The 27,976-nt window shown below is 35.8% G+C and overlaps 1 protein-coding gene across 1 annotated transcript in view; it reads left to right on the top strand.

The window, feature by feature from the left end:
- The window catches only part of LOC144958699 (cardioacceleratory peptide receptor-like), a 200,765-nt gene that overhangs the window by 115,514 nt on the left and 57,275 nt on the right, over positions 1 to 27,976 (top strand). The window contains exon 4 of the mRNA XM_078890842.1: positions 12,114 to 12,311. Within this exon, the coding sequence (XP_078746968.1) occupies positions 12,114 to 12,311 (198 nt within the window). The remainder of the gene's footprint in view (positions 1 to 12,113; positions 12,312 to 27,976) is intronic.

Below are 27,976 nucleotides of genomic sequence, written 5' to 3'. Positions count from 1 at the left end.
GAGTACCAACAGTCCCTCCTATATTAAAGACATTCTAAACATATATGTCCCTAATAGAAACTTGAGGTCAAGCAATGACCAATCAATCCTTGTCAGACCTAAGCTATTGCGTAAAATAGGTGAACAATCTTTTCAATTCCCCCCCCCCCCCCCCCCTCATTTTTGGAACTCTCTCCCATCACACGTGAGATGCTCGGATTCGTTGACAACGTTCAAATCTCGCTTAAAGTTTTATCTTTTTACGTCATAATGTTGCAATACTATTTTCATATTTTGTTGTTGTTAAATTGAATTCGTATCACGTTTCCAACAAACTTGTCTTACTGTAATATGTTTTGTTTTATATCAATGTAAAGCGCTTAGAGCCTGTGACAACGGGGTAAAGCGCTATATAAATGCCATTTATTATTATCATATAATTCGCGCTCCTTAATTGTCGAGCACTGACATGTAAATCAATTTCTCACGAATATATATATATATATATATATATATATATATATATATTGAATTTTGTTGGATACAAATATGGTACGAAAAGTGCTCGACATGTAGCAAAGGAGCGAATTATTATTTTAATATTTACCACAATGTTGGAGTCAGTCTACTTCGATGTTTCAGGCCTTTTCAGCCATCGTCAGGACTGTGCAGAACTCATGTAACATACAGTCCTGACGATGGCTGAAAAGGCCTGAAACATCGATGTAGACTGACTCCAACATTGTGGTAAATATCAAAATTATATATATATATATATATATATATATATATATATATATATATATATATATATATATATATTCTTGAGGCAAATATATTCAACAATATATTAAATTAGATCAAGCGACTATTCACATGAAGCCAACTAAAGCTTATAACATTTCGGTTTTTAAAAAATCAGAATACATTGCATCAATTCTGAATGAGTTTATCTATCTATAAAAGACTTATTCGATCAAAATATCACTGTAAAAGTAATTAATCTGTTGAAGATATGAGACGAGAAAATTGGTTCTCTAATGTTTTCAAATAATATAGATAGTATGCGCTTTGCTAAGAAGCTCCTAACATTGCCATCAGGAAGTATAACGGACCAACAAAACTGTGTGTTTCCATGAGCGTTTATAGTCGGGTTAATACAATTCAGTGAGCATTACTCACAAACGCGGATGGCAAAAACAATAACAAAGGCCTGAGTGACGTCATCTTCGAACTATCTATAGCTTACTTCATTATATTTTTTTTTGGAAACCTTTTTTGCATTAAAAAAAATAGATTATTGCTTTTCTAGAAACTTTAAAGATTTATTATTGATTATTTGGCAACGAAATATATATTTTAAAAATAATAATAAATAAAACAAAACTACCGAATGGTCTCTGTCGCGTCTGTGCGTAGCCATCGTTAACTTATAGATAGTATGCAGATGACGTCACTCAGGCCTTTGTTATTGTTTTTGCCATCCGCGTTTGTGAGTTGTTCTCACTAAACTGTATTAACCAGACTATAAAAGTTCATGGTTACACAGAGTTTGTGTGTTGGTCCGTTATACTTCCGGATGGCAATGTTGTGAACTCCTTGGCCAAGCGCATTCTATCTATAGCCTGACACTGACCAAAACAATTACGTCAAAAGAAAAGTCTTGGGCACAAAAGAAAACAAATCGTGAGTTGTATTCAATAGTTCAACCAATGGGATCACTTGTTTCCTTGAGCTCTACTAACGGCAACTCGCCAGACGGCGGAAAAACCTTGAAAATGACGTGAAACTATAAGTCCTAGTCGGGTCGAGTGTCAGGCTATAGATAGTATGCGCTTGGCAAAAAAAGCTCATAACATTGCCATCCGGTAGTATATCGGACCAACACACAAACTCTGTGTAACCATGAACTTTTATAGTCTGGTTAATACAGTTTAGTGAGAACAACTCACAAACGCGGATGGCAAAAACAATAACAAAGGCCTGAGTGACGTCATCTGCATACTATCTATAGATAGTATGCGCTTGGCAAAAAAAGCTCATAACATTGCCATCCGGTAGTATATCGGACCAACACACAAAATTATGTGTAATCATGAACTTTTATATTCCGTTCAGTGAGTATTACTCATAAACGCGGATGGCAAAAAAAAGAAAACAATAACAAAGACCAGAGTGACGCCAACTTCATTCTATCTACAGTGTGTGTAGGAGAAGTGGCGAGTAGGTAAAAACAAAGAGAGGTAAAATAGTTCTCTCCACGCCTGGTGCCTCTTCCATCCTGTTGAAGACGAATTAATTTCCGGGCAACTCGACAGATAGCAATAAAGTTTTAAGTTTAAAGAAATAGTAGTAGTAGTAGTAGTAGTAGTAGTAGTAGTAGTAGTAGTAGTAGTAGTAGTAGTGGTAGTGGTAGTAGTAGTAGTAGTAGTAGTAGTAGTAGTAGTAGTAGTAGTAGTAGTAGTAGTAGTAGTAGTAGTAGTAGTAGTAGTAGTAGTTGTAGTAGTAGTAGTAGTTGTAGTAGTAGTAGTAGTAGTAGTAGTAGTAGTAGTTGTAGTAGTAGTAGTAGTGTAGTAGTAGTAGTAGTATGTAGTAGTAGTAGTAGTAGTAGTAGTAGTAGTAGTAGTAGTAGTAGTAGTAGTAGTAGTAGTAGTAGTAGTAGTAGTAGTAGTAGTAGTAGTAGTAGTAGTAGTAGTAGTAGTAGTAGTAGTAGTAGTAGTAGTAGTAGTAGTAGTAGTAGTAGTAGTAGTAGTAGTAGTAGTAGTAGTAGTGTAGTAGTAGTGGTAGTAGTAGTAGTAGTAGTAGTAGTAGTAGTAGTAGTAGTAGTAGTAGTAGTAGTAGTAGTAGTAGTGGTAGATGTGGCACGTTAAAAAGGGATAGCTCAGGTTCATAATATGATAAGTAAATCCCCGTTAAAGCAGAAATACTTTAAAATAAATCAATAGAATAGCCTCACTATAGTCTCTTGCAAAATATATGCATTTTAAAACACTCAAATAATATTATGTTATATCCCTTTTTAGTTTTAGAAATAATTTTTTTTCACTTACTTTTATACTATTTAGGCAGAGAGGTGTAAAACATCTAGTAAAGCTACCATTACAGACTTAACTCTCTCCTTACTAGCCATTTTCAGGATTTTCACTCAAAACTCACACCTAACTAATACAAAAATATATATTTTTTATCACTCTGACATAATAGCAGTAAAGTTCTTGTCATACATAATTTCATTAGCAAAACATGCTCTACAACACACTGTTCATTTTCTTTAAATTTTATGATGTACAAAAGAAATTTGAATAAGAAAAATGTTGGTTGTATCGTAACGAATGTGACGATTTTCATGTAGTTGGTTAGGAGAGGGTTAACCCAGAATGAAAGGAAACCATAGCATTTAGTATTGATAGTATGCACTTGGCTAAGAAGTTCACAACATTGCCATCCGGAAGTATAACTGGCAACACACAAAACTGTATGTAACCATGATAGTTTATAGTCTGCTTAATACAGTTAAGTGAGAAATATTCATAAACGCGGATGGCAAAAAAACAATATCAAAGGCCTGAGTGACGTCATCTTCGAACTATCTATTGCAACATTTTAGCGTAAACTCTCACCTACGTTCACCAGTTAACTGCTGTACTCTGGAGAAACACTTATTTAAAATCCTTGGAAACTTTCAGAACAGTTATGAATGCATTTATTTGTCAAAGTAATCTGTGACTGTTCCCTGTTTTGATTGACTGGACTGTAACTGAACATTTGCAGTGATTTCCCCGTGGGACCTTTTTGTAAATACAAGCCACTGAAGAGTGAAGTTTGAAGATTGAAAAAGAAAGAGAAGAAGAAGAAGAAGAAGAAGAAGAAGAAGAAGAAGAAGAAGAAGAAGAAGAAGAAGAAGAAGAAGAAGAAGAAGAAGAAGAAGAAGAAGAAGAAGAAGAAGAAGAAGAAGAAGAAGAAGAAGAAGAAGAAGAAGAAGAAGAAGAAGAAGAAGAAGAAGAAGAAGAAGAAGAAGAAGAATTAGAAGAAGAATATTGCTACTTGAAGTTTTTAAAAATGATAATGCAGTGATATTAACAAAAATACATGATGCATTTTCTGGGTTTTTTTTATCACCTTTGTGGAAGATGATAAACTAGTTGTTAAGAGCTATAACATGTAATATATAAACGGTCACTTTGTGTGTAAAGCAAATGCTCTACCAATGTTGGACAACGAACTAGCGAGCCAAAAAGAAAAAAAAAGGTTTTGGTTGCATTCATCAAATTATATGATTAGGAGCAAGAAAGCGAGGTAGAATAAAAGCAGATAGTCCTCATATAAGAAACTTTGAAAATGTGATTCATCTTCCATATTATTCTGAAACGTCTGTATCGTTCATCCTTAAAATAACAGAATGGATCTCAGACATCTAGATTCAAATTCAAATCCAGAGCTATTGGAAACAAATTAAATCGCTTTAATAAAACATTAACCGATTTAATTTTTTTGTTTTGTTTATTTTTGTTTTTTACAATGGCGATTTTAAGCTAAATTTAAATTCTCACTTTAAAAAATGAATTCAAACGTCAACTTATTTTTGCAAAGTAACTTTTAAGCATGCATTCCTCATAGAATATTCATGAGTGTCGTTTGATCTGATTTCTAATTTGATTAAATGTCAATATTGAGATTGGTTATCTTACCCCCTGGTGACACATCTCCTACTATGAAGCTTTCAGGTTTAAGCCTGGTCGTGAACTCAATATTCTGACAAAATCTTTTGGTGTTGGAGCCCGTCGGTTTGCAGGAAACACCGAAATTAAAATGTTAGTTATGTGGATCAAATGACACAGAGAGGGGGAATGGATTAGAAGGAGGGTGCGGTGGTTGTGGTGGTGGTGGTGGAGGAGGAGGAGGAATAGAAGAAAGGGAAAAGGAAAAAGGAGAAGACAAAGAAGAAGAAGAAGAAGAAGAAGAAGAAGAAGAAGAAGAAGAAGAAGATGATGATGATGATGATGATGATGATGATGATGATGATGATGATGATGATGATGATGATGATGATGATGATGAAGATGAAGACAAAGAATGTTTAGTAAAAAGAAATTGAGACGCACGTTTTTGAAGAAAGGCCAACAAAATATTTATAAGATTCAGTTGTTGATGTTTGCTAATAATTCATATAACATATAGCACCATAATTTGGTCTTCCTGAACATTTCAAATTTAAATTGTTTTTGATTTTTTTTTTTTGTTTGGTAACCGGTACACCACGACCTAATCGAGACAATGGCTCACATATAAACTTTTTCAAAGTAAAATCTGTCAATTATTACTCTATATTGAGAACGAGTGCTACAAGTTATTAGAGAGATGAAATAAGAACATTCAGAGGGCAGGACGTATGACCGATAAATGTGACCCTTCGTCTCAAAACGGTATTAAGTCGGGTTGACTAAGATACTGAAAATTGAATTTGTAGCCAGAAATATCAGAATTATGTTGATTTTGTTTGCTTTATAGAGGAGAAGAAATATCATATTTTACTGTGGTAAATACCAACGTTTCATATTTTTGACCAGGTTGACGTTAATTTGACTTTTTAGCATCTGGTCCATCCCGACAGAATACCGTTTTGAGACGAAGGGTCACAAATACGCTGATTATTTTCTGCTGTGTCTGAAACTCTTTCATACATACTTTTTTTTCAGATCTTTAAAAATCTTGTTTAATTTTAAATATGACATTAACTACCCTATTATTATAAGAACAAGTGTAAAAAGTTATTACAGAAATAAAATTTGATTATCAAACATGAACGTCCTCAAATCGAATAATCTCCACGGAATCAGCAAGTTGAAAATTAATTTTCTTCCCACTAGATTTACAATCATACTTTATGTCAACATAAAGATGGTCATCTTTACATAATTTGAACATCTTTAAAAATGCAAGATTGTTGTTGGGTTTTTTTTCAGTGTTTATTTTAACCGCGTCTAGCCGATTTAATAGAGTTTGTTCTTAAAGTTGTTTTTAAAAAAATTATTTGAAAACAAATATGACTGAATGTAAAATTAGATTTTCATTATTTCACTGAAGTCATAAATTTGTAGTTTTTGAAGAATATTTGCGAATAACGATTGAAGTTTAATACGATTATAAAGATGATTAAAATTTAAAAACTTATCCTATGAATCTTAAAAGAGATATATCTATGCACTGAATTGAATTTTTCCATCTGTTCCATGAAAAAAAAAATAATTATCATCTTTTTAAAATATGAATTCCCACGATCTATACTTCAAATTTGTTGCCAACAGCGTTCAAAATGTATTATGTCGGGGATATACTGAATATAGAGATTTGAGTTTAAAATCAAAATTATTATTAGTACAAAATTATATTCACTCTCTTCAATAAATTGAATGTATCTAGTAAAAACAAAATTGTAGTTTCAAGCTTAGACTTACAAAAACATTGGATTTTCCGCACCAGGCCGTAGCCATCGTTAACTTAAGCCTGACACTGACCAAAAATGACGTCAAAGATTTGTCTTGGGCCACAAAAGAAAACAAATCATGAGTTGTAGTCCATAGGCCAACCAATGGAATCACTTGTTTCCTTGAGCTCTACTAACGACAATAGGCTTCAACAGTCGTGACGTCACTTCCCTCGCAATGACGCATAGTAACTTAGTAACTGGTTCAAACTGTTTGAAAAATGGCGGACGCATTTATGAAATACTTCTCCCACGAGTATAAAAGTGTATCTAGAGGAGAAAAATATTATAAATCTGATCATGTTTTGACATTTATAGATTCTGATCCTATGACATGTGAAAAAGTTCTAGCCAATGTGAAGAATAAAAAGTAACGATTTTCTTTGTTTAGAACAAAGCTGCTGGTTGCTGGGTATACGTGACATCAGACTATTGAATCCTATTTTTATTTGGTCACTAAACAAGGGACTGAATGTGATAGCAAACGCATTCATTGAATAGAATCAGATTCTTACTTCATGCAAAGTGAATCGCTTGTTAAGCACATTTCTTCTACCAACAATGGCTATAATAATCAACCACCTATTACACCATTGGAAAACCCTATCATTTCTTAGTAAATACGTAATGGTTGAAAAATGCGTTGAATGCTTTGAATAAAAAAAAAGTATTCAACGCTTACAGAACATTTGCTCACATATTATTGGTTTAAAAATTGGGCGGGCTAAAGACATCGACTGGTCATTAAAAATAATCTTTTGGTGCGTAGTAATAAAAATCCAACCGTTTTAAAAAATTTTGTTGTTGTTGTTTTTGTATTGGGGAAGGAGGGGGGGGGGGGGCTCAAATTGTCATTCAAGCAGACGTAGAAAAATACAAATTTAAATGGCGAATCGAAGTTAGTACTGCCATGCATCCAAAACCATTAAAATTCAAACCTCATTCTAGCTGAATTATCATCTGCTGGCAACCCCCGCTCTGCCACACACACACACACACACACACACACACACACACACACAACACACACACTCACACTTACACCCACACACCCACAGAGAGAGAGAGATAGATAGATAGATAGATAGATAGAGAGAGAGAGAGAGAGAGAGAGAGAGAGAGAGAGAGAGAGAGAGAGATAATAATAATAATAATAAAAGTATTGCCCTAGATAATCATCAACCCTTTAAAATTACCATCGTTAAATTGATTTGAAGGAACACAACATTCAATTCTAAGTGGGAGTTAAAAGAACCGAAACAATCTCACTCACACATGGCTAGAACACATTTACAAAATTTAATAAATAGGCTACCTTCAATTTCATTGTGCCTTCATTGATTTACACCGCTAATACACATTACGAAAAGAAGAATATAAAAAAAAAATTGAAAGAAGAGTGCACACAACAAACAAAACAGCCGGTATTATATGTCTCGACAAGCAGACGATGTTTCAGTGTCAAATTAATTTAGGGCACAAAAATGCCACAGAAATGGAAAATTCAGAATGGTCTAAGAAAATGCCAAAATCTTAGAGGCATCGCATTTTTAGCAAATGACCGTAGGTGTGGATAAAAATCTTCAAGTTCCTATCCTATTTCCGTGGTTGGTGTCTAGACGGGACTTTTTTTTTGTTTGTTCAATGACAATTTTAAAAAATTAGGCATTAAAAGTACCAAATTGGTATCCATCTGTGACGTTTTTGACAGGGTATACCCTATAGGCAAGGCTTAAATCATCCCTACATATATATACTTATATATATATATATATATATATATATATATATATATATATATATATATATACAGCGGCGTGGCATGCTTACAGTATAAAGTGGTGCCAGACAAAAATGACTTACACATGCTACATGTGTAAATATAAAAGAAAGAAAAAAAAAACTTACATACTTGTAAAGTAAATTTGCATGGTGATGTTTCTATTCCTGCAAATCTTTTCAATAGTTTGTTTACATAAATCACGAACGAATATATTGATTGGAGTTTGGACACTGAGGGAAATGGCTAAAGGGATACATGCAGACATTGAATGTCAATCGAACAAAGGGTAATTTCAAAACCTTCAAAGCGTAAGAATGTAAACAGCCCATGGCCTATTAAAAGAGTACTGTAGTTACGTCATGAAACAGCCCCATTCCACTTCGGAAATCAAACATGACACCATACAAGATCTCTCTCTCGCTCTCTCTCTCTCTCTCTCTCTCTCTCTCTCTCTCTCTATCTATCTATCTATTTATCCGTGTGTTTGTGTGTGTGTGTGTGTATGTGAGATGAACGCGCACGCACGCACACACACACACACACACATATACACAAAGTCAAACACGCATATTCACGCGAAGATCATGCATTTAGCATATAGCATCACTATCAAGAAATGTTTGACTTAACTCGTTCACATTCCTTCCTATCAATTTTTGCAGCAATAATAATAATAAAAATGATGATGATGATGATGATGATGATGATGATGATGATGATGATGATGATGATGATGATGATGATGATAATGATAATGATAATAATAATAATAATAATAATAATAATAATAATAATAATAATAATAATAATAATAATAATAATAATAATAATAATAAATTAATATATACAATAATCACGACACAGAGAGAGAAACAAATGAACTTGTTAATAATCGTGATTTCGATAACAATAAAGATGGTCGAAGTTACCATACTATGTCTAGGACGTAAATGACCAACAGAGTTGGAGCAAAAATTCCTCGGCACCTGAGGCGGGTTTTTTCTCGTATGTGAAGATGGTAAAAATTCGAGTCAGGTATTCAATGTGGCAACATTATAGTACATTATAGTAATAGCCTTATGGAGCCAGCAAAGATCCGCTCCTTGGAATCGTTTGAGTGGGGAAATCCAGTCACTCGCTCAGTCATAGTACACAGTCGCTGACGACAGTCATCAACCGACTGTGTGAATCGGGAGAAAAGCGTGGGTAGAAGGCGTTGTGACAGAAAGGGAGTCTGTTTCGCACTGTTGATAAAAGGCGATATATACCATTTTTCAGTTTTATATATTTTTTAAAATGCTGTTATCCATTTTTAAAACATGGATGTGGTGCCAGGCACCATTTGAACCAATAGAGCCACGCCCCTGTATATATATATATATATATATATATATATATATATATATATATATATATATATCTCATGAAGGAGACAAAAGTAAGTGTGCGGCTTCCTCGTCTGCTGGTCTCATAGTTATAGAAGATGACTAAGGTTATCGTCCCTGACTTTAGTATAAGCCTTTAAAAATTCGCTTCTTATATGAGCTTACCTAGCAAGTCCCAGACTGTATTAGTCTCATAACGGCAGGGGACCTTGAAAATCTGAGAACCCTAGCAGAGGACCGGCAATATTGGAGACACCTCACACAGGAAATACTGGAAACAGCCAAGGCGACCCGATCTTTCGGTCGAGACGCGAAAGGCATCTAAGTCAGTAAGTCAGGATACGCTTTTATGCTCGTCGGAGAAATATTTCATAACGGCGTCCGTCATTGTTCCGATAGTTTAGAGCCAGTTACTAAGTTACCATGCGTCATTACATTACGATGGAAGTGACGTCACGACTGTTGAAGCGTATTATGTACAAGCATCAGAAATCGGTTATACGCTATTGTTAGATTCAGTAGAAGTACTTTCCGATAGACTGAGTCCTTTAAGAAAATGGTAATAAAAGGGAAGAAACTATAGAAATAGAGATTAACTCCGACTCTATGGACCCATGACTCTAAAAAATTAATAGTATTCCAGGGCTATGAGCACTCAGCAACAATCGTATTACCTTTATATATTGATCAGATGGCATACAATGAAGTTCTAAATGGTTCTCAAGGGCATAATAATAATAAACCACATTTAATCGTCAGATTCATAAATGTAGGTTATGGCAAATTAGAGTTACTTCTTTATCTCGATATTTATCTCCCCCAAACCATAAATTTTTGGTTTGTTCAAATGAGAATGTTACCTTTTATTTGCATAATGATTTTAATTCAAATTACAGTTTTCCATTTTCGTCAGTGCATCGCGAGAAAATGGAGTCATTTTCCTTAACTTGTGTAAAAGGCATCGTTATATAAGCAAGCTCCAATTTCAATGAACAGATGTAGAGATTCAGCGAAGTTACACACTAATAATTTATGCCAAACACCATTTTTTTCGGGAGCTTAATCAGATTTAGTCAGGTCAAGATATAGAGGGATGGAAACTGTTTGTCTGTTTGTCTGTGGCCCATACCTTTGTGCGGCTATGTGGTCTTGTGGTATGACACTCGCTTTCGGTTCGGAAGGTCCTGGGCTCGAGCCGTGCGCTCGGCGCATAGTTGAGTCCTTGGAAAAGGCTCTTTACCCACATTCTCCACTGTACTCAGGTGTAAAATGAGTACCTGGCCGTTATCAGCGTTGTCTTTGTCCGAAAAAAATTGTAATAATGCCTTACATGCGTCATGTCCCGTCCTACATGTTAAATGTTGCTGTTGACCAGGGACCCCTAGTAAAGCGCTTTGAGCACATTTAGTGGATATTGCTCTATATAAAGCTCAATTTATTTATTTATTTATACCTTGACCCATGGTGAAAAGGGCAAGGATGATGATGAATCCGATTTAAACATTTATTAACAGGTGACCCTGGCATATTTTGGGACCTCGTTCGGAATTTTTTTTTTAATTTGATGTTAATTGGCTCTTGGTAACAATGACTTTGTGTTGATGTTTTTAGCTTTAGTTATCTACTAACGTGTATCACAAGGCGGTTGGTTATATGACGAGTGGTATCACACAGTTAATGTTTCTGCTGTTCAATGACAAATTTTTGGTTCTCGGGTGTAGATATTTATCATTGTACGTCGTCTCAGTTGTGGCTATTTCAATAAAAGCTTCATAACCGATTTAACCCTCTCCTTACCAACTATAGGAAAACTGTCACATTCGTTACGATACAACCGCCATTTGTCTTATTCAAGTTTCTTTTGTCCATCATAAAATTTAAAGAAAATGAACAGTGTGTAATAGAACATGTTTTGCTAAAGACATTATACATCGGAAGAACCTTACTGCTTTTGTGTTTGAGTTATAAAAATATTTTTTTGTTTATTTGGGTGTGAAGTTTTGGGGAAAATCCTGAAAATTGCTGGTAAGGAGAGGGTTAAGAATAACTAATATTTCTGCTAATTATTTTGAAAACGGAAATACACGATTTTTTAAAATCATGGCAAATTTGAGCCCCATCGAGAACGGGCTGACATGGGGTTTTTGTTAGGGAGGGTTCGTATACTTATTGACCTCTAGTCGTCTGCACTCCTTTCCTTGCATTAGAATTATAGCAGTTCTTTATATCACGTTTTAACACTGATTGCATTTGCAATGGGCTGTTTTGTTCTCTGTCATTAAATATCAACATTCTCTGTTCAAAGAAACTATTGTTTTCGACATTGATAATTTCTCTCCGGACATTTTAGATGCTAATGATGTTTGATTGAAGTCAAATTCAAATATAGAAAGAACGAAATAAGCGTCACTCAACTCTTTGTTATTAGTTTTAAAGTGCAATGTTAATGATTAGTTTCATTTCTGTTTCTTTTTTTCTTCAGATCTTTCTGCGGGCCTCGTCAACGTTTTGACGGATATCGTCTGGAAAAACACAATAGACTGGTATGCTGGTCCAGTGGGCTGTAAAGTGGTCCGCTACGGTCAATCTGTGGTCACCTATGGGTCCACCTACGCTCTGGTGGCTCTCAGCATCGACAGACTGAACGCCATTGCCAGACCGATGAGTTTTAGTGGCAACAGTAAGTTAAATCATTATCATCATCATCATCATCATCGTCATCGTCATCACCATAATCATCATCATCATCCTCATTCTCATCATCATCATCATCATCATCATCATCATCATCATCATTATCATTATCATCATCATCATCATCATTATCATCATCATCATCATCGTCGTCGTCGTCGTCGTCATCATATCATCATCATCATTCTCATCATCATCATCATCATCATCATCATCATCATCATCATCATCATTATCATCATCATCATCATCATCATTATCATCATCATCATCATCGTCGTCGTCGTCGTCGTCGTCATCATATCATCATCATCATTCTCATCATTATCATCATCATCATCATCATCATAATCATCATCATCGTCGTTGTCGTCGTCGTCGTCATATCATCATCATCAGCAGCAGCACGTCAGCAGAATCATATACATATATTAAATCTAATCTTCCATGTATATCATCTAAAGTTGAAAAACATATTCATCGTCTTAAAACGATATTATGTCGAGCGTGTTTAGGTGCTACTTATCGAATCCAAAGTTTAACAAAATATGCAATATAAATAGGGATTTGGAATTTTGTTGGAGAGAATACATTTATCTTCTCAAATTGGCAGCCTTACCCGTTCAACTTAACCAAGATCTAGATCTACGAACAGTGAGATATCATTCACTGAATCTCAGGGCCATAGAGGATCTTCAGGCATTGCATACGATTGCTGCGGATTGACAAAGTTGGTTAAACTTAAAGCAAAATAACGCCATTTTCTCTCGATGCACTGACGAAAAGGGAAAATTGTAATTTGAATTAAAATCATTCTTGCAAATAAAAGGTACATTCTCCTTTGGACAAACCAAAATATATGATTTGGGGGAGATAAATAACGAGATAAAGAAGTAGCTCCAATTTGCCACGACCAAGTGGATACAGCCGAGGCATCCCAGTCCGATGACAGAGATGCATAAGGCTCATAATATATCAAATATAAATCAAATTGAAAAAACAAATGAAAATCCACATTTCTAATTGATTTAACTTTAGAATCCCCTTTAGGCATAGGATTTACTCCGACAAACTACCGTTTTTTTAAAATCGTGGATAACAAGTGCAATCATTTTCTTACTTTCTTATTTTTCCTTAAATGATCACTATAATGAAAACATTTAAGTCACGATTTTGTAACGTATACCAAGCCCCTTTGTAACAAAATATGGAACCTGGGTGGGTTTCCTGACCTCGGATGGTGGACAGGGATGTTGCTTACTGTGTCTTCTCCCCTATATCTGTTTTCCAACTTGCTCTCTCTCTCTCTCTCTCTCTCTCTCTCTCTCTCTCTATCTATCTATCTATCTATCTATCTATCTATCTATATCTCTCTCTCTCTCTCTCTCTCTCTCTCTTTGTGAGATTACTTGGTTTTGTCCTTTCACTAGTCGGGAGTCCTTGGCTGAGGGAGAAACAGTCAAATATATCGTTAAAGTTTTGGGAGATGATATTATTTTCCTTGTAAATCATCTCTCTGTTTTGTTTTGTTTTATTACATGTTGTTTTGAATTTAAAATGTAAGCATTTGAGTGTGTTCTTCTTAGTGGGATTCTGTGCTGGTGTCTGGATGGTATTTGTAGGTGATCTCAAACTAAGGACATTGATGGTATGCTCTTGGAATCTACATCTGTTCCTTATTTGAACCATTCCCCTTTGTCTTACTTTTTCTTCGTGTGCTTTCAAATTTGGATCTACAATTATATTTTGACTTTCCCATTTCCTTCATTTTTACTGACGCTGATATGATCTAAATTAAATGTGTTTCGAGCGCCGTAAAACCCCGAGAAAACCCCCAATAAAATAGGGAACAAAAGTATGATGCAAAAAAAAATATATAAATGGTTCCAATTTGATTGGAAGTGTAAAACCACTGTTCTGGAGGACTGGATACAAACTGTGTGTAAATGACAAATGCTAGTCGTCAAAAGATCGTCCTTCCGCGCTGTTTTAGGTCCCGTAATCCTAAAGAATCTGTCAATACACATTGCTACTAAAATAGTTATCTCACCCTGTGATACACAATATGTAACTGTTTGATTAATTGGTCCTCCATCCGAAGGACTGGTTACATACACGCTTCCAAGGATTCTGGAACCGGAAGAGAGGAAAGTGTGACGTCAATAATTCTCTATCTACCCTGTTGGAAAAAGTCTCTCTATCTACCCTATTGGAAAAAGTCTCTCTATCTACCCTATTGGAAAAAGTCTCTCTATCTACCCTATTGGAAAAAGTCTCTCTATCTACCCTATTGGAAAAAGTCTCTCTATCTACCCTATTGGAAAAAGTCTCTCTATCTACCCTATTGGAAAAAGTCTCTCTATCTACCCTGTTGGAAAAAGTCTCTCTATCTACCCTATTGGAAAAAGTCTCTCTATCTACCCTATTGGAAAAAGTCTCTCTATCTACCCTGTTGGAAAAAGTCTCTCTATCTACCCTATTGGAAAAAGTCTCTCTATCTACCCTGTTGGAAAAAGTCTCTCTATCTACCCTATTGGAAAAAGTCTCTCTATCTACCCTGTTGGAAAAAGTCTCTCTATCTACCCTATTGGAAAAAGTCTCTCTATCTACCCTATTGGAAAAAGTCTCTCTATCTACCCTGTTGGAAAAAGTCTAAGTCATGTAGTTTTGTTACAGCAGTCACAATGCACTATTAAAAATTAAATAAAACTACCTTAATTCTTCCCATAGGGGAAATTTGTCTCTACGGGTCTAATCCAAGGGAAGATGGGAATAATCCAGGCGTCAGCCGCAATGCAGCGCCGCAAATAATTGGCCTAGGGCGAGGTGACTTGCTCAAGGCCACACAGCGCAGCGGCGGGTGATCGAACTCGATACCTTTCGGGAACGAACCAAAGACCGTACCGCTGAGCCACGCTGTCCCCATTGAAGTCTCGTAGTTAAGAAGTCACGTTCTAGTGCCAGTAATATAATGCACACATTCTGCCATCTCGTTACAACAATAAGCTTTAGTAGTTAATGGCCGGGGGTCTTGCAGTCTCATTTCAATACGTTCATCATGTCCCCTTTAGATTCCCTTAGGAGCAGAGCTAACTCCAGAAATGACCTAATGGACTAACTCCCTCTTTCCTCCTCTGCTCAACCAGTTAACCAGTTAACCGCCATACTAAGAAAAAAGTACGTATTTAAAACTTTGGCCAGAAAACTCGTCCTTCAGATTTCGATTGGTTTAAATGACCCTCATCTTGTTTAAAACAATGAAACCTGGGATTTATTAAAGATCTCACGAGGTCGCAGGTTTGAGAGGGTTTTCTTTTTCTTCCCAAGATGAGGGTCATTTAAATCGATCGATATTAATTTGAAGGACCAGTTTACTGGCCAAATTTTTAAATTCATGTTTCTCCAGACTTTGGCAGTTACCTGGTTAATTGTATCTTCGTCTAAATATTATCCACATCCGGGTTTAATACCACCGCCTCCCCCCCCCCCCCCCCCTTTTTTTTTTTTCAACGCGCTCCGATCTTAATCCAGCTCTTTGGTAACTTAATACACTTATAATGGCCTCCTCTGTTTCTTCCTTTTATGTTCTCTCTCTCTCTCTCTCTCTCTCTCTCTCTCTCTCCTCTCTCTTATCTCTCTCTCCCTCTTTCTCTCTCTCTCCCTCTCTCTCTCTTATCTATATATCTCTCTCTCTACTCTCTCTCTCTCTTATCTCTCTCTCTCTCCCTCTTTCTCTCTCTCTCGCTCTCTCTTTCTCTCTCTCCCTCTCTCTCTCTCTCTCTCTCTCTCTCTCTCTCTCTCTCATTTCTCTGCCATCCACCCATCCATCAGTTGTTTTTAGCTTGCCTTATATTATTATCCTCGCATTACTACCATGTAACGTATTATGAGTATAACCTTTGACGCTAATCAAATGAAGGAAGGATGAAAGAGTCATTTATTGACCTACAGCCTGTGGAGTTAGAATTCCGTTGGGAAATGACAGAAACGTCACAGTCACGTCACTAAACTGCTTCCTCCTCTATCTTTTAAAACTTTTCATAACATGGAATAATCATCGACTGAACTCACCCAATCCTAAAGAGTTTTGCTACTTATCAAAATGGGAAAAAATTGTATTAAAAATGAGCATGTACACAACTACCATTAACATGCAAAAACTAAAAACACTAGCTTTGATATAACGCCTATAGATAGTATGCAGATGACGTCACTCAGGCCTTTGTTATTGTTTTTGCCATCCGCGTTTGTGAGTTGTTCTCACTAAACTGTATTAACCAGACTATAAAAGTTCATGGTTACACAGAGTTTGTGTGTTGGTCCGTTATACTTCCGGATGGCAATGTTGTGAACTCCATGGCCAAGCGCATTCTATCTATAATAATTATTTGTCTCAGAAAAATGTAATAAATAGGCATGGGGTAAAAGTAACCGGAGTAAACTACGGATATAGTCGGTGTCAGGGTTGAGTGAGTTAAACCGCAGCCTTTGTAAACTCTCTCCTTACCAGCTATTTTTAGAATTTCCCCGAAAATTCACACCCGCCACCCAACACAAAAAAATAGACTTATCCTTATCGAACAAAAAAGTAACAAGTGCATTCTATACAGAATGTTGTTCAGCAAAATGAGCTCTACAATACAGTGTTTAGTATTTATAGCTAGCTGTAATCAAAGCATTTCTTTACATTTTGTTGTCGGTTGCATCGTATGTAACGAATGTGACGATTTTCCTGTGGTTGATTAACTTATAGATGTAACGAAATTGACGTCACTCAGCTATTTGTTACTGTTTTTAGACTGTTTAGTTCTCTCTGAATTATATCAAACGTTCAAGGTCACACATAGAGTCGTGCGTCGGTACGTTATATTCGACTGGCGGATGTTATGAGAATTTTACTTAAACGCATAGCAACAATAGCTTAATATCAGGACCGTTACCCTTTATTAACTTATTGATGCTGTGCGTTTATTGGGTAATTTACGAACAACATTCAATGTCGAGGTGTTTTTCAGTCACTCCGGCCTTTGGACGTAATAAGCCATGTTGTATTTCCAAGACCGTTATCGCCACGTCACAAAAGTACATTTAATAGAGAAGCTATTACTGTGGAAAGGGAGAATATGGTCTATGAACTATGAACTCTTCCAAAAAAACAAAAAAAAAAAAGAAGCCATAAAAAAGACAAACAAACAAAAATAAAAAGATTAAAGAGATTTTTTCCACTAGAGTCGAAAACTGAATGATTCAATTAGATCGCTTGAATTCACAATTTTTAGACAAATGTTATTTTCCTGCCTATTTTTTTTTAAAGAAATTGATTTATTTGATAAACAAAAGCATTTCTATTTGACGTAAAGCAATTCATTTTACTTTATCGCTTGGTCTGTTGTCCGTATGAGATACTTATTTTTAAACTGATAAATATTTCAAATTCGTACATAATATTTTTGTGAGTAAGAACACTTAGATTGAAATAGTAACAACCCCCCCCCCAACCCAACACACACACATACACACATACACACATAAATATATATATATATATATATATATATATATATATATATATATATATATATTGAATCGTGTTTGATACAAATATGGTACGAAAAGTGCTCGACATGTAGTAATGGAGCGAATTATTATTTAAAATATTTACCACAATGTTTGGGGCAGTCTACATCGATGTTTCAGGCTTAATTTGCCATCTTCAGGACTGAGTTGTTTTGTTGACTGTTGTTGTTTCTTGAAGTGGTTCCGGTTTGAAGTTAATTAAGAGGAATTTGCGCCGATGGGGACACTTTCCGTAGATCTCATTTTTCATGTTGAGTGTGGCTTCATGAGGTTGTTTGATTATGGTATATTTTTCTTCCAGGCATAAGCTACATTGTTTTGATGTTGGTGTGTATCCTGTTGCTTTAGATAAAATTTTCCATGAAATGTTGTGGTCTATTTTGTTGTCTTTTAATTTCCAAATATGTTCGCTGAGTTTTGTGGATGTTTTTTTGTTAGTGTTTCTAAATGTTGAGGTGTGGAGGTTGTATCTTGTTTTGAAATTATTTTCTGTTAGTCCTACATATTTTTCTTGCTTGTTTGTTTTAGTTTCTGTGACTGTGGCTTGGTAAATTAAACTTGATTCTAAGCATTGTTTGTTTAGCGGGCAATGTTCTTTATTTCTGCAGTTGCATTTTCTAGTGGGTGGGTTTTGCTCTTGTCGGTGGTTTATTAATATTTTTTTGTTGTGGCTTGAAATTATTTGTTCTATGTTGCGCATACACGAGTAACTTATTTTTATGGTATTCCTGTTGATAATTTTATGTAGCTTGTGGTTTTTTGGAAAGTGTGTATCAATTAGTTTCAGGAACTGCTGTCCTATGTTTGTGCTGACGTTTATGTCGAAAGGTGGTTGAACCAAGTTATGTGTCGTTTTCTTGTTTTATGTTCTTCACTTGTGTGTTGGGGTTTACATGAGAGGGAGGCGTCTGTGTATACAAATGGTGTGTTGTATCCACTTTTTGTGAGTGCTTCTTTGTAGGGGGTGGCTGCGACGTTGAATATCTCTCTGTTTTCCGAAAGTTTGCTCACCCTCAGTGCAATGTTTTTTGGTAGTTTTCAATGACGGGACGGGGGTGGTTGCTGTTTTTATTAATGTAGCTAATGTGTTGTTTGGTTTTCTGAACGGTTGGAATGAATTGGATTTTATGTCGAATGTGATGTCGAGGAAGTCAACTGTTTTTTTGTTTGCTTCTATCGTGATTTTTAAATTGTTGTTTTGGAATATTTTACAGATTTGTTTTTTGATGTTTTCGTTCGCTCTTGGTCGTCTGTTGGTTATAGCGAGTCCGTCATCTCTATAGAGGCCGATGTATGTGTGTGTATGTTGTAGTTGTGACAGGATGTAGAGTCCGACCAGTTCGCATGTTTCAGCACCGTCGAACGAACCCATTGTTACGTCGAAATCATTGTGTCGCTTTGTCCACGGTGTGTTGTCGTAGTATAGTGTGCTGTGCTTGGTGTGTTTGATGATGTGTTTTTCCTCTTCTGTGATGTTGGTGTATTTTGCTGCGAATTCCAATGCTTTGTTTAGTAAGTCTGGAGTGATGGAGGGTAAAAATCGCAAATGTCGAAAGAGATGAAGGTGCAGTTTTCTTTGTTAGTCTACATTTAGGATTATTTTTGAAGTCAGGCTTGTGATCTTTTAATGTGATGAACGCTTCTCTTCTTGGTGCTATATCGATTCGATCGCTAAGGTCAAGTCTGTTCGCTATATTCTTATCTTCTTTTGTGATCTCTTCGGTTCTATGTGTTCTGTCTTTCTTATAGTCTTATAGCACACTATACTACGACAACACACCGTGGACAAAGCGACACAATGATTTCGACGTAACAATGGGTTCGTTCGACGGTGCTGAAACATGCGAACTGGTCGGACTCTACATCCTGTCACAACTACAACATACACACACATACATCGGCCTCTATAGAGATGACGGACTCGCTATAACCAACAGACGACCAAGAGCGAACGAAAACATCAAAAAACAAATCTGTAAAATATTCCAAAACAACAATTTAAAAATCACGATAGAAGCAAACAAAAAAACAGTTGACTTCCTCGACATCACATTCGACATAAAATCCAATTCATTCCAACCGTTCAGAAAACCAAACAACACCATTAGCTACATTAATAAAAAACAGCAACCACCCCCGTCCCGTCATTGAAAACATACCAAAAAACATTGCACTGAGGGTGAGCAAACTTTCGGAAAACAGAGAGATATTCAACGTCGCAGCCACCCCCTACAAAGAAGCACTCACAAAAAGTGGATACAACACACCATTTGTATACACAGACGCCTCCCTCTCATGTAAACCCCAACACACAAGTGAAGAACATAAAACAAGAAAACGACACATAACTTGGTTCAACCCACCTTTCGACATAAACGTCAGCACAAACATAGGACAGCAGTTCCTGAAACTAATTGATACACACTTTCCAAAAAACCACAAGCTACAGTTTGATTAACAACAGCGAAATACGTCAATAAGCTATGTTACTCGTTTTAGATGAGCTCTAATCAAAGCAATCAAATAATTGTCGCGTACAACAAAAAGAATTTTAATTAAACCTACGACAAAGCAAACAACCTACCCTATTAATAATGCGTGCAGGAAATTACGAAAACATTCCGCTTTTCAGTCATCGAGCTTTAGTAATAAGATTTAATTTCCAAGCCATCGCCCACGTACTAAAACTAACAAGAAGAAAAGCTATTAGTGAAAGAGAGAATATGTCAAAACAATGAACTCTCCAAACATAAAACAATAAAAAAAAACCATAAAAAGATCAACAAACAATAAATAAAAGATCAAAACCATAGACCCAAAACATGAATATTCATCTAGAATCGTGAATTCACAATTTTAGACAAATGTATTTTCCTGGATAAAAAATTGATTTATTGAAAACAAAACATCATATGACGCATAACAGCAAATATTTACTTACCGGTGTGTCCCTCATCGCGAATTTCCTTAATTTTCAAACCGGATATATAAGATTAACAACAATGTCAACATACATATTTCTGGAGAAGACATTAGCATTGAAATAGTAACACCCCCCAACAACTACAACATTAAAATACAACATAAATATATATATATATATATATATATATATATATATATATATATATATATATATATATAGGTATAACAATACAATAAATAAGGACACTTGTATTATGTCAGATCGATCGTTTCAGCTGGGCGTGCCTCTTCAGCTGACGATAAATCCGTCAAAACCGAGAAAGGTTAGACAAAGTTAGTAAGCAACTCAATGACTCTAAAATATATATTTTTTTTTAATTGAGCTTTTATATAGCGCAATATCCACTAAACTTGTTCAAAGCGCTTTACAAGGGGTCCCTGGCCAACAGCAACATATAACATTTAGGACGGGACATGACGCCTATTAGGAGATATAATTTTTTTCGGACAGAGACCACACTGTTAACGGCCAGGTACTCATTTTACACCTGAGTACGGTGAGAGAGTGTGAGTAAAGAGCCTTTTCCAAGGACTCAACTATGCGCCAAGCGAGGTTCGAACCCAGGACCTTCCGATCCGAAAGCGAGTGTCATACCACTAGACCACATAGTCGCACAATTTACAGCTGAGAAAGGTTAGACAATGTTAGTAATCAACTCAAAGACTAAAAATTTGCGCCATTCAGATCGTGACTCGAACCGTAGACCCATCAGTTCGAAGTCGAGTGTCATACCAGATGACCACAATGCCTCACGTATTTATAAGTAAACTAACATTGAAAAGGTTGAATTCAAACTCCGCCAATATCCAAATACCAAGAGGGAACACAAGTGAGATGCCAAAAAAGTTGGTTCCAATCTCATTGGAAGTGTCAAATCATTCTTTCGGAGAACTGGATACATACATTGTGCAACTGATCTTCTGGTTTCAGAATGATGAGATTTTATTTTATTGTCTAATTAAATAAATGCTGGTTTACACTAAAGATCACGACCCATCGTTGCTTAGAATCTGCCTATACTACTACACCCTGGTTCTAAAATAGTTATTCCACCTTATGAAAATAGTTATTCCAATGTAGCCTGTTCATTATTATTCCTTCAAAGGCCTGATTACATACACACTTCCAAGGGGTTTGAAACCGGAAACGGAGAAGGCGTGATGTCACGACTTTTCTGCGCAATTTTGCGGACCTTTCTAGGGTGCCCTTTGTCGATAATTTGGAAGATGAATTTGGACATTAAAAAAACTAGTATGAATGGGACAAGGTGGAAGCCGTTAGAATTCGTCTAAAAATCGCCATTATATTATTTGGTGACAGTACGTCTTGTTGAAAGGAAACTATTTCCGTCCTTTGACAGAGATAGATAGATAGATAGATAGATAGATATATAGATAGATAGATAGATAGATAGATAGATAGATAGATAGATAGATAGATAGATAGATGGATGGAGGGATAGATAGATAGATAGAAAGAAAGAGAGAGAGAGAGAGAGAGAGAGAGAGAGAGAGAGAGAGAGAGAGAGAGAGAGAGAGAGGGCATGAGCATTGACTGAATAATAGGTCAATTTGTAAGCACTGTGCGGTGTGTTATTATCCTCATGATGGGACCACTAACTATATATTCTACATATCAATGGAAATACTGTATCGATATTCAAAGGAGAGTATTGACCCGTTGCCCTCGTACGTACACTCATAGCATGACCCTTAGCCTTCGCAAAGTCATAGCCTGACACTGACCAAAATATTATTACATCACAGTCCAAAGTGACAAGTAGCAAATTATTGTGAATATTTACTTGTATTCAAGACTTCAATCAATGGAATAATGCTGAAATAATATATTATAGCGCTGTAACTCTGAAACATCAGACTCTAAGCGCTTAAACTACTATTTAATGGAAGTTCAACTAATGCGATAATGCTGAAAACATGTATAGCCTAGCGCTGTAACTCCGAAACATCAGACTCTAAGCGCTTAAATTACTATTTAATGGAAGGTCAACTAATGCGATAATGCTGAAATAATATATTATAGCGCTGTAACTCCGAAACATCAGACTCTAAGCGCTTAAATTACTATTAATTTAATGGAACTTCAACCAATGCGATAATGCTGAAAACATGTATAGCCTAGCGCTGTAACTCCGAAAACTCGGACTCTAAGCGCTTAAACTACTATTTAATGGAAGTTAAACCAATGCGATAATTCTGAAAACATAAATAATATATATATATATATATATATATATATATATATATATATATATATATATACACACACATACATATATATATAGCGCTGTAACTCCGAAACACCAGTCTCTAAGCGCTTAAATTATAAATAATTATTTAAAGAAAGTACCAGGTTGTGCAATCTTCATTTTATGTTTCTATGTTCATTTTTTTCATCCCTTAAACGTATTAGGTGAATGAAAGTGTTAAATGTAATAATATAGCAGTAGGACTGCTCTTGATTTTACTCTTAGGAATAATATTATATAACATGAAGCAGGTTATAAATTAACATTATATCAAAAACAATTGTTCCATAAGGAATCAGACGCTTAAGTACAATGTTCAAATCTCGCTTAAAGTTTTATCTTTTTACGTCATAATGTTGCAATACTATTATCATATTTTGTTGTTGTTAAATTGAATTCGTATCACGTTTCCATCAAACTTGTCTTACTGTGATATGTTTTGTTTTAAATCACTGTAAAGCGCTTAGAGCCGTGACAACGGGGTAAAGCGCTATATAAATGCTATTTATTTTATATTATTATATTATTATATAATTTTAATTATATTTATTATTATATTTTTTTTAGCAAAGTCAAATCTATGATCAACACTTTCAAAATCGTTGTGATTTTTGTGTCCGCAAGTTATTGATAAAGATAAATGTAAATGTTGCTGCTCGAAGCTCGAAGAGATAAATAAATATCAATGTGAAATTGAAGCTTGCATTCCATTTCACATTGATATTAAATTTATTTCTTCTGTCGTTGTTAACTCCACTTACCACATTATCCCATTCGTCTGTAGTATTTCATTCATCCTGTTTTGTTGATAAAGGGGAACCCGAAACGTCCATTTGATCTGTTTTCGTGTATTAAAACGAAACTTACATTCAATTTCACATTGTTATTTGATCAAGATAAAGGAAATTGAGTGTAAAAACAAAATGATTAAAATAAGACTACTGGAGCTTTTTACAGTTGAAAAAAACAAAACTCTCTCTTCTCAGTAAAGGCATTAATTTTAGTCAGCATTCTAAGTTAATAACTTAACTGCCGATTTCTGGGAAAACACATAATGTTAAAAAAAAGGTTTAGCCAGAAAACTCGTCCTTCAAATACTGATTGATTTAAATTAACCTCACCTTGACAAAAACTCCCAAACCTGGGACTTCGCGAGTTCTATGGTTTAAGAGTCTTTTGCAAAAATGGAGGTCATATAAATTGAACGATAATATTTGAAGGACAAGTTTTCTGGTCAAATTTTTAGATAGTGTCTTTCCAGAGTACGGCATTTAACGTGTTGAGCTCAAAATTCAGTTTTAACCCTCTCCTTACCAGCCATTTTCTGGATTTTCCCAAAACTTCACACCTAACGAAAACAAATATAGATTTATTATCACTCAAACACAATAGCAGTAAAGTTCTTGCGATACATAATTTCATTAGCAAAACATGCTCTCCAACACACTGTTCATTTTCTTAAATTTTATGATGTACAAAAGAAGTTTGAATAAGAAAATTGTTGGTTGTATCGTAACAAATGTGACGATTTTCCTATATTTGGTAAGGAGGGGTTAAGCATTATGTTTACATCGGCACCACACCGCGTGGAAACGACGGGTCACAGATGTCCTAACTCTCTTTGTCTGAAATCGACTTGGCGTAAACACCATGCTAATAATATGGCCTTGACGGAGCAGACGTTAATAATACGGCCTTTGGAAAATTACCCGATGCCTGATTGAGAGAAGTACCTACTTCCTTTTATGGTCGAATGGAACAATAAATACAGGGTGATGTGATGAGATGTAAACACTTCATGAGAACTCCTCGCCGTCTCAAAACGGTACTTACGACAGGATAACCAAAATTGCCGCAAAAAATAAAGTTTATAGTCAAAATATCAAGCTTGTGTTGTTTTTATATCATGTTTTATCGAGAAGAATGAGTGTTGTATTATCTAGGCTATGCGGTCTAGTGGTATGACAATCGGAAGGTCCTGAGTTCGAGCCTCGCTCGGCGCATAGTTGAGTCCTTGGAGAAGGCTCTTTACTCACATTCTCTCACCGTACTCAGGTGTAAAAAGAATACCTGGCCGTTAACAGCGTTGTCTCTGTCCGAAAAAAAAGTGTAATATCGCCTAAAAGGCACTATGTCTCGTCCTCCATGTTAAATGTTGCTGTTGGTCAGGGAACCCTTGTAAAGAACTTTGTGCACGTTTAGTGGATATTGCGCTATATAAAAGCTCCATTAAAAATATTTTTTTAGGAACTATTTACAAACAGTTTGTCTAAAAATGATAATAAAGAGCCGAGTGACGTCAACTTCGTTCCATCTATTCTCGCTGCGGCGTTTAAACATTAACTTTAACAGTTCCCAAATTATGACCTTCACTCGCGTCAATAAATTCTCATTTATTCTTCTCCACCATTATCGGATTTGACAAGTAGGTTCATAATATTTTAATGGTGCCGGCTAATAATAATGATGATATACATGGCGGGTGCCCTTGTAATGTTCACTTAATTGCATAGAATCTCCCAGTATTTGTATAAAAAGATTATATGGACATATCAATGGATGCTGTTTGACGGGTCACAGTTATCCTAACTCTCTTGGTCTGAAATCGACTTGGCGTAAACATCATGCTAATAATATGGCCTTGACGCAGCAGACGTTAATAATACGGCCTTGACGGAGCAGACATGAATAATATGGCCTTGACGGAGCAGACGTGAATAATATGCCCTTGACGGAGCAGACGTTAATAATATGGCCTTGACGGAGCAGACGTGAATAATATGGCCTTGACGGAGCAGACGTGAATAATATGGCCTTGACGGAGCAAACGTTAATAATATGGCCTTGACGGAGCAGACGTGAATAATATGGCCTTTGGAAAATTACCCGATGCCTGAATGAGAGAAGTACCCACTCCTTTTATGGTCGAATGGAACAATAAATACAGGGTGATGTGATGAGATGGAAACACTTCATGAGAACTCCTCGCCGTCTCAAAACGGTATTTACATTAGGATAACCAAGAGCTTAAAAATAAATAAATTGAGCTTTTATATAGAGCAATATCCACTAAATGTGCTCAAAGCGCTTTACAGGGGGTCCCTGGTCAACAGCAACATTTAACATGTAGCACGGGACATGCCGCCTGTTAGGCGATATTACAAATTTTTGGGCAAAGACAACGCTGCTAACGGCCAGGTACTCATTATACAACTGAGTACGTTGAGAGAATGTGAGGAAAGAGCCTTTTCCAAGGACTCAACTATGCGCCGAGCGCAAGGCTCGAACCCCTGGATCTTCCGATCCGAAAGCGAGTGTCACACCACAAGACAGCATAGCCGCAGTTTATAGTCAAAATATCAAGCTTGTGTTGTTTTTATATTATCATGTTTTATCGAGAAGAATGAGTGTTGTATTTATTATCTAGGAACTATTTACCAACAGTTTGTCTAAAAATAATAACAAAGAGCTGAGTGACGTCAACTTCGTTCCATCTATTATACTCGCTACGGCGTTTATACATTAACTTTAACAGTTTCCAAATGACCTTCACTCACGTCAATAAAGTTCTCATTTATTCTTCTCCGCCATTATCGGATTTGACAAGTAGGTACCGAATATTTTAACGGTGCCGGCTAATAATAATGTTATAGTTACATTGCGGGTGCTCTTTTTTAAATATATTTTTTTTCGCTTTTTCTCTTTTTTTTTTAAAACCTCAGGAATGGGAGACACTCAATGTTTGTCGTCACTTTGCCAGTTTAAATTTATCTCCATCTTTTAAATACGACAATAAACGTATAGGGATATTGACCTTAAAAAAAATAATGATATACATGGCGGGTGCTCTTGTTATGTTCTCTTAATTTCATTGAATCACCCAGTATTTGTATGAAAAGATATATCAATCGATGCTGTTTGACGATACATTAAAAACGTAATTCCAAGCAAATACTAGCGCAGCTACCTAATATTATTCATGTTATTGATTGAAAACTGCTCCATTTTTATTTGTATGTTCGATATGGAAGTGTTCTCAGGGTTAAAAGAAAGAAAAAACAATGTAAAATAACCCCCCCCCCCCAAATAAAATTTTTAAAAAATAAAAAAAAAATACAAATACCTTTTATTTTAAATTAGCTTTTTTATATAGCCCAATATCCATTAAATATGCTCAAAGCGTTTTACAAGTTGTCCCTGGCCAACAACAACACTTAATATGTAGGACGAGACACGACGCCTGTTTAGGCGATATTACAATCTTTTTCAGACAGAGACAACGCTGTTAACGGACTGGTACTCAGTTTACAACCGAGTACGGTGAGAGAATGTGAGTAAAGAGCCTTTTTCCAAGGACTCAACTATGCTCCGAGAGAGGCTCGATCCCAGGACTTTTCGATCCAAAAGCGAGTGTCATACCACTAGACCGCACAGTCGCACAAAAACACCAGAAGATCAGTCTTGTTGAAGTGAGCTATGCGCCATAAACATTCTAATCGACCAAATAATATGGGACCCACCGTTTCCAAGCGGTATATTATTTTGTCGGGATGAACTAAATAATAGGATTCAGTAGTCGTAACGTCACTTCCTTCCTAATGACGCATGGTAACTTAGTAACACTGGCTCTAAACTATCGGAACAATGGCGGACGCCCGTATGAAATATTTCTCCGGCGAGCATAAAAGCGTTTCTAGAGGAAAAAAAACCCATAAATTTGATCATGTTTTGACTTTTACACATTCTGATCACAAGGCATACGAAAAGGTTTAGCTAGCATGAAGAATAAAAAGTAATGATTTTCTTTGTTTAGAACCAA

This window comes from Berghia stephanieae, chromosome 13 (genome assembly GCF_034508935.2).
Source record: "Berghia stephanieae isolate SIO BIC M18660-M18661 chromosome 13, UCSD_Bste_1.3, whole genome shotgun sequence".
Classification (NCBI taxonomy): Eukaryota; Metazoa; Mollusca; class Gastropoda; order Nudibranchia; family Aeolidiidae; genus Berghia; species Berghia stephanieae.
This window is presented reverse-complemented; position numbering and strand designations above follow the sequence as displayed.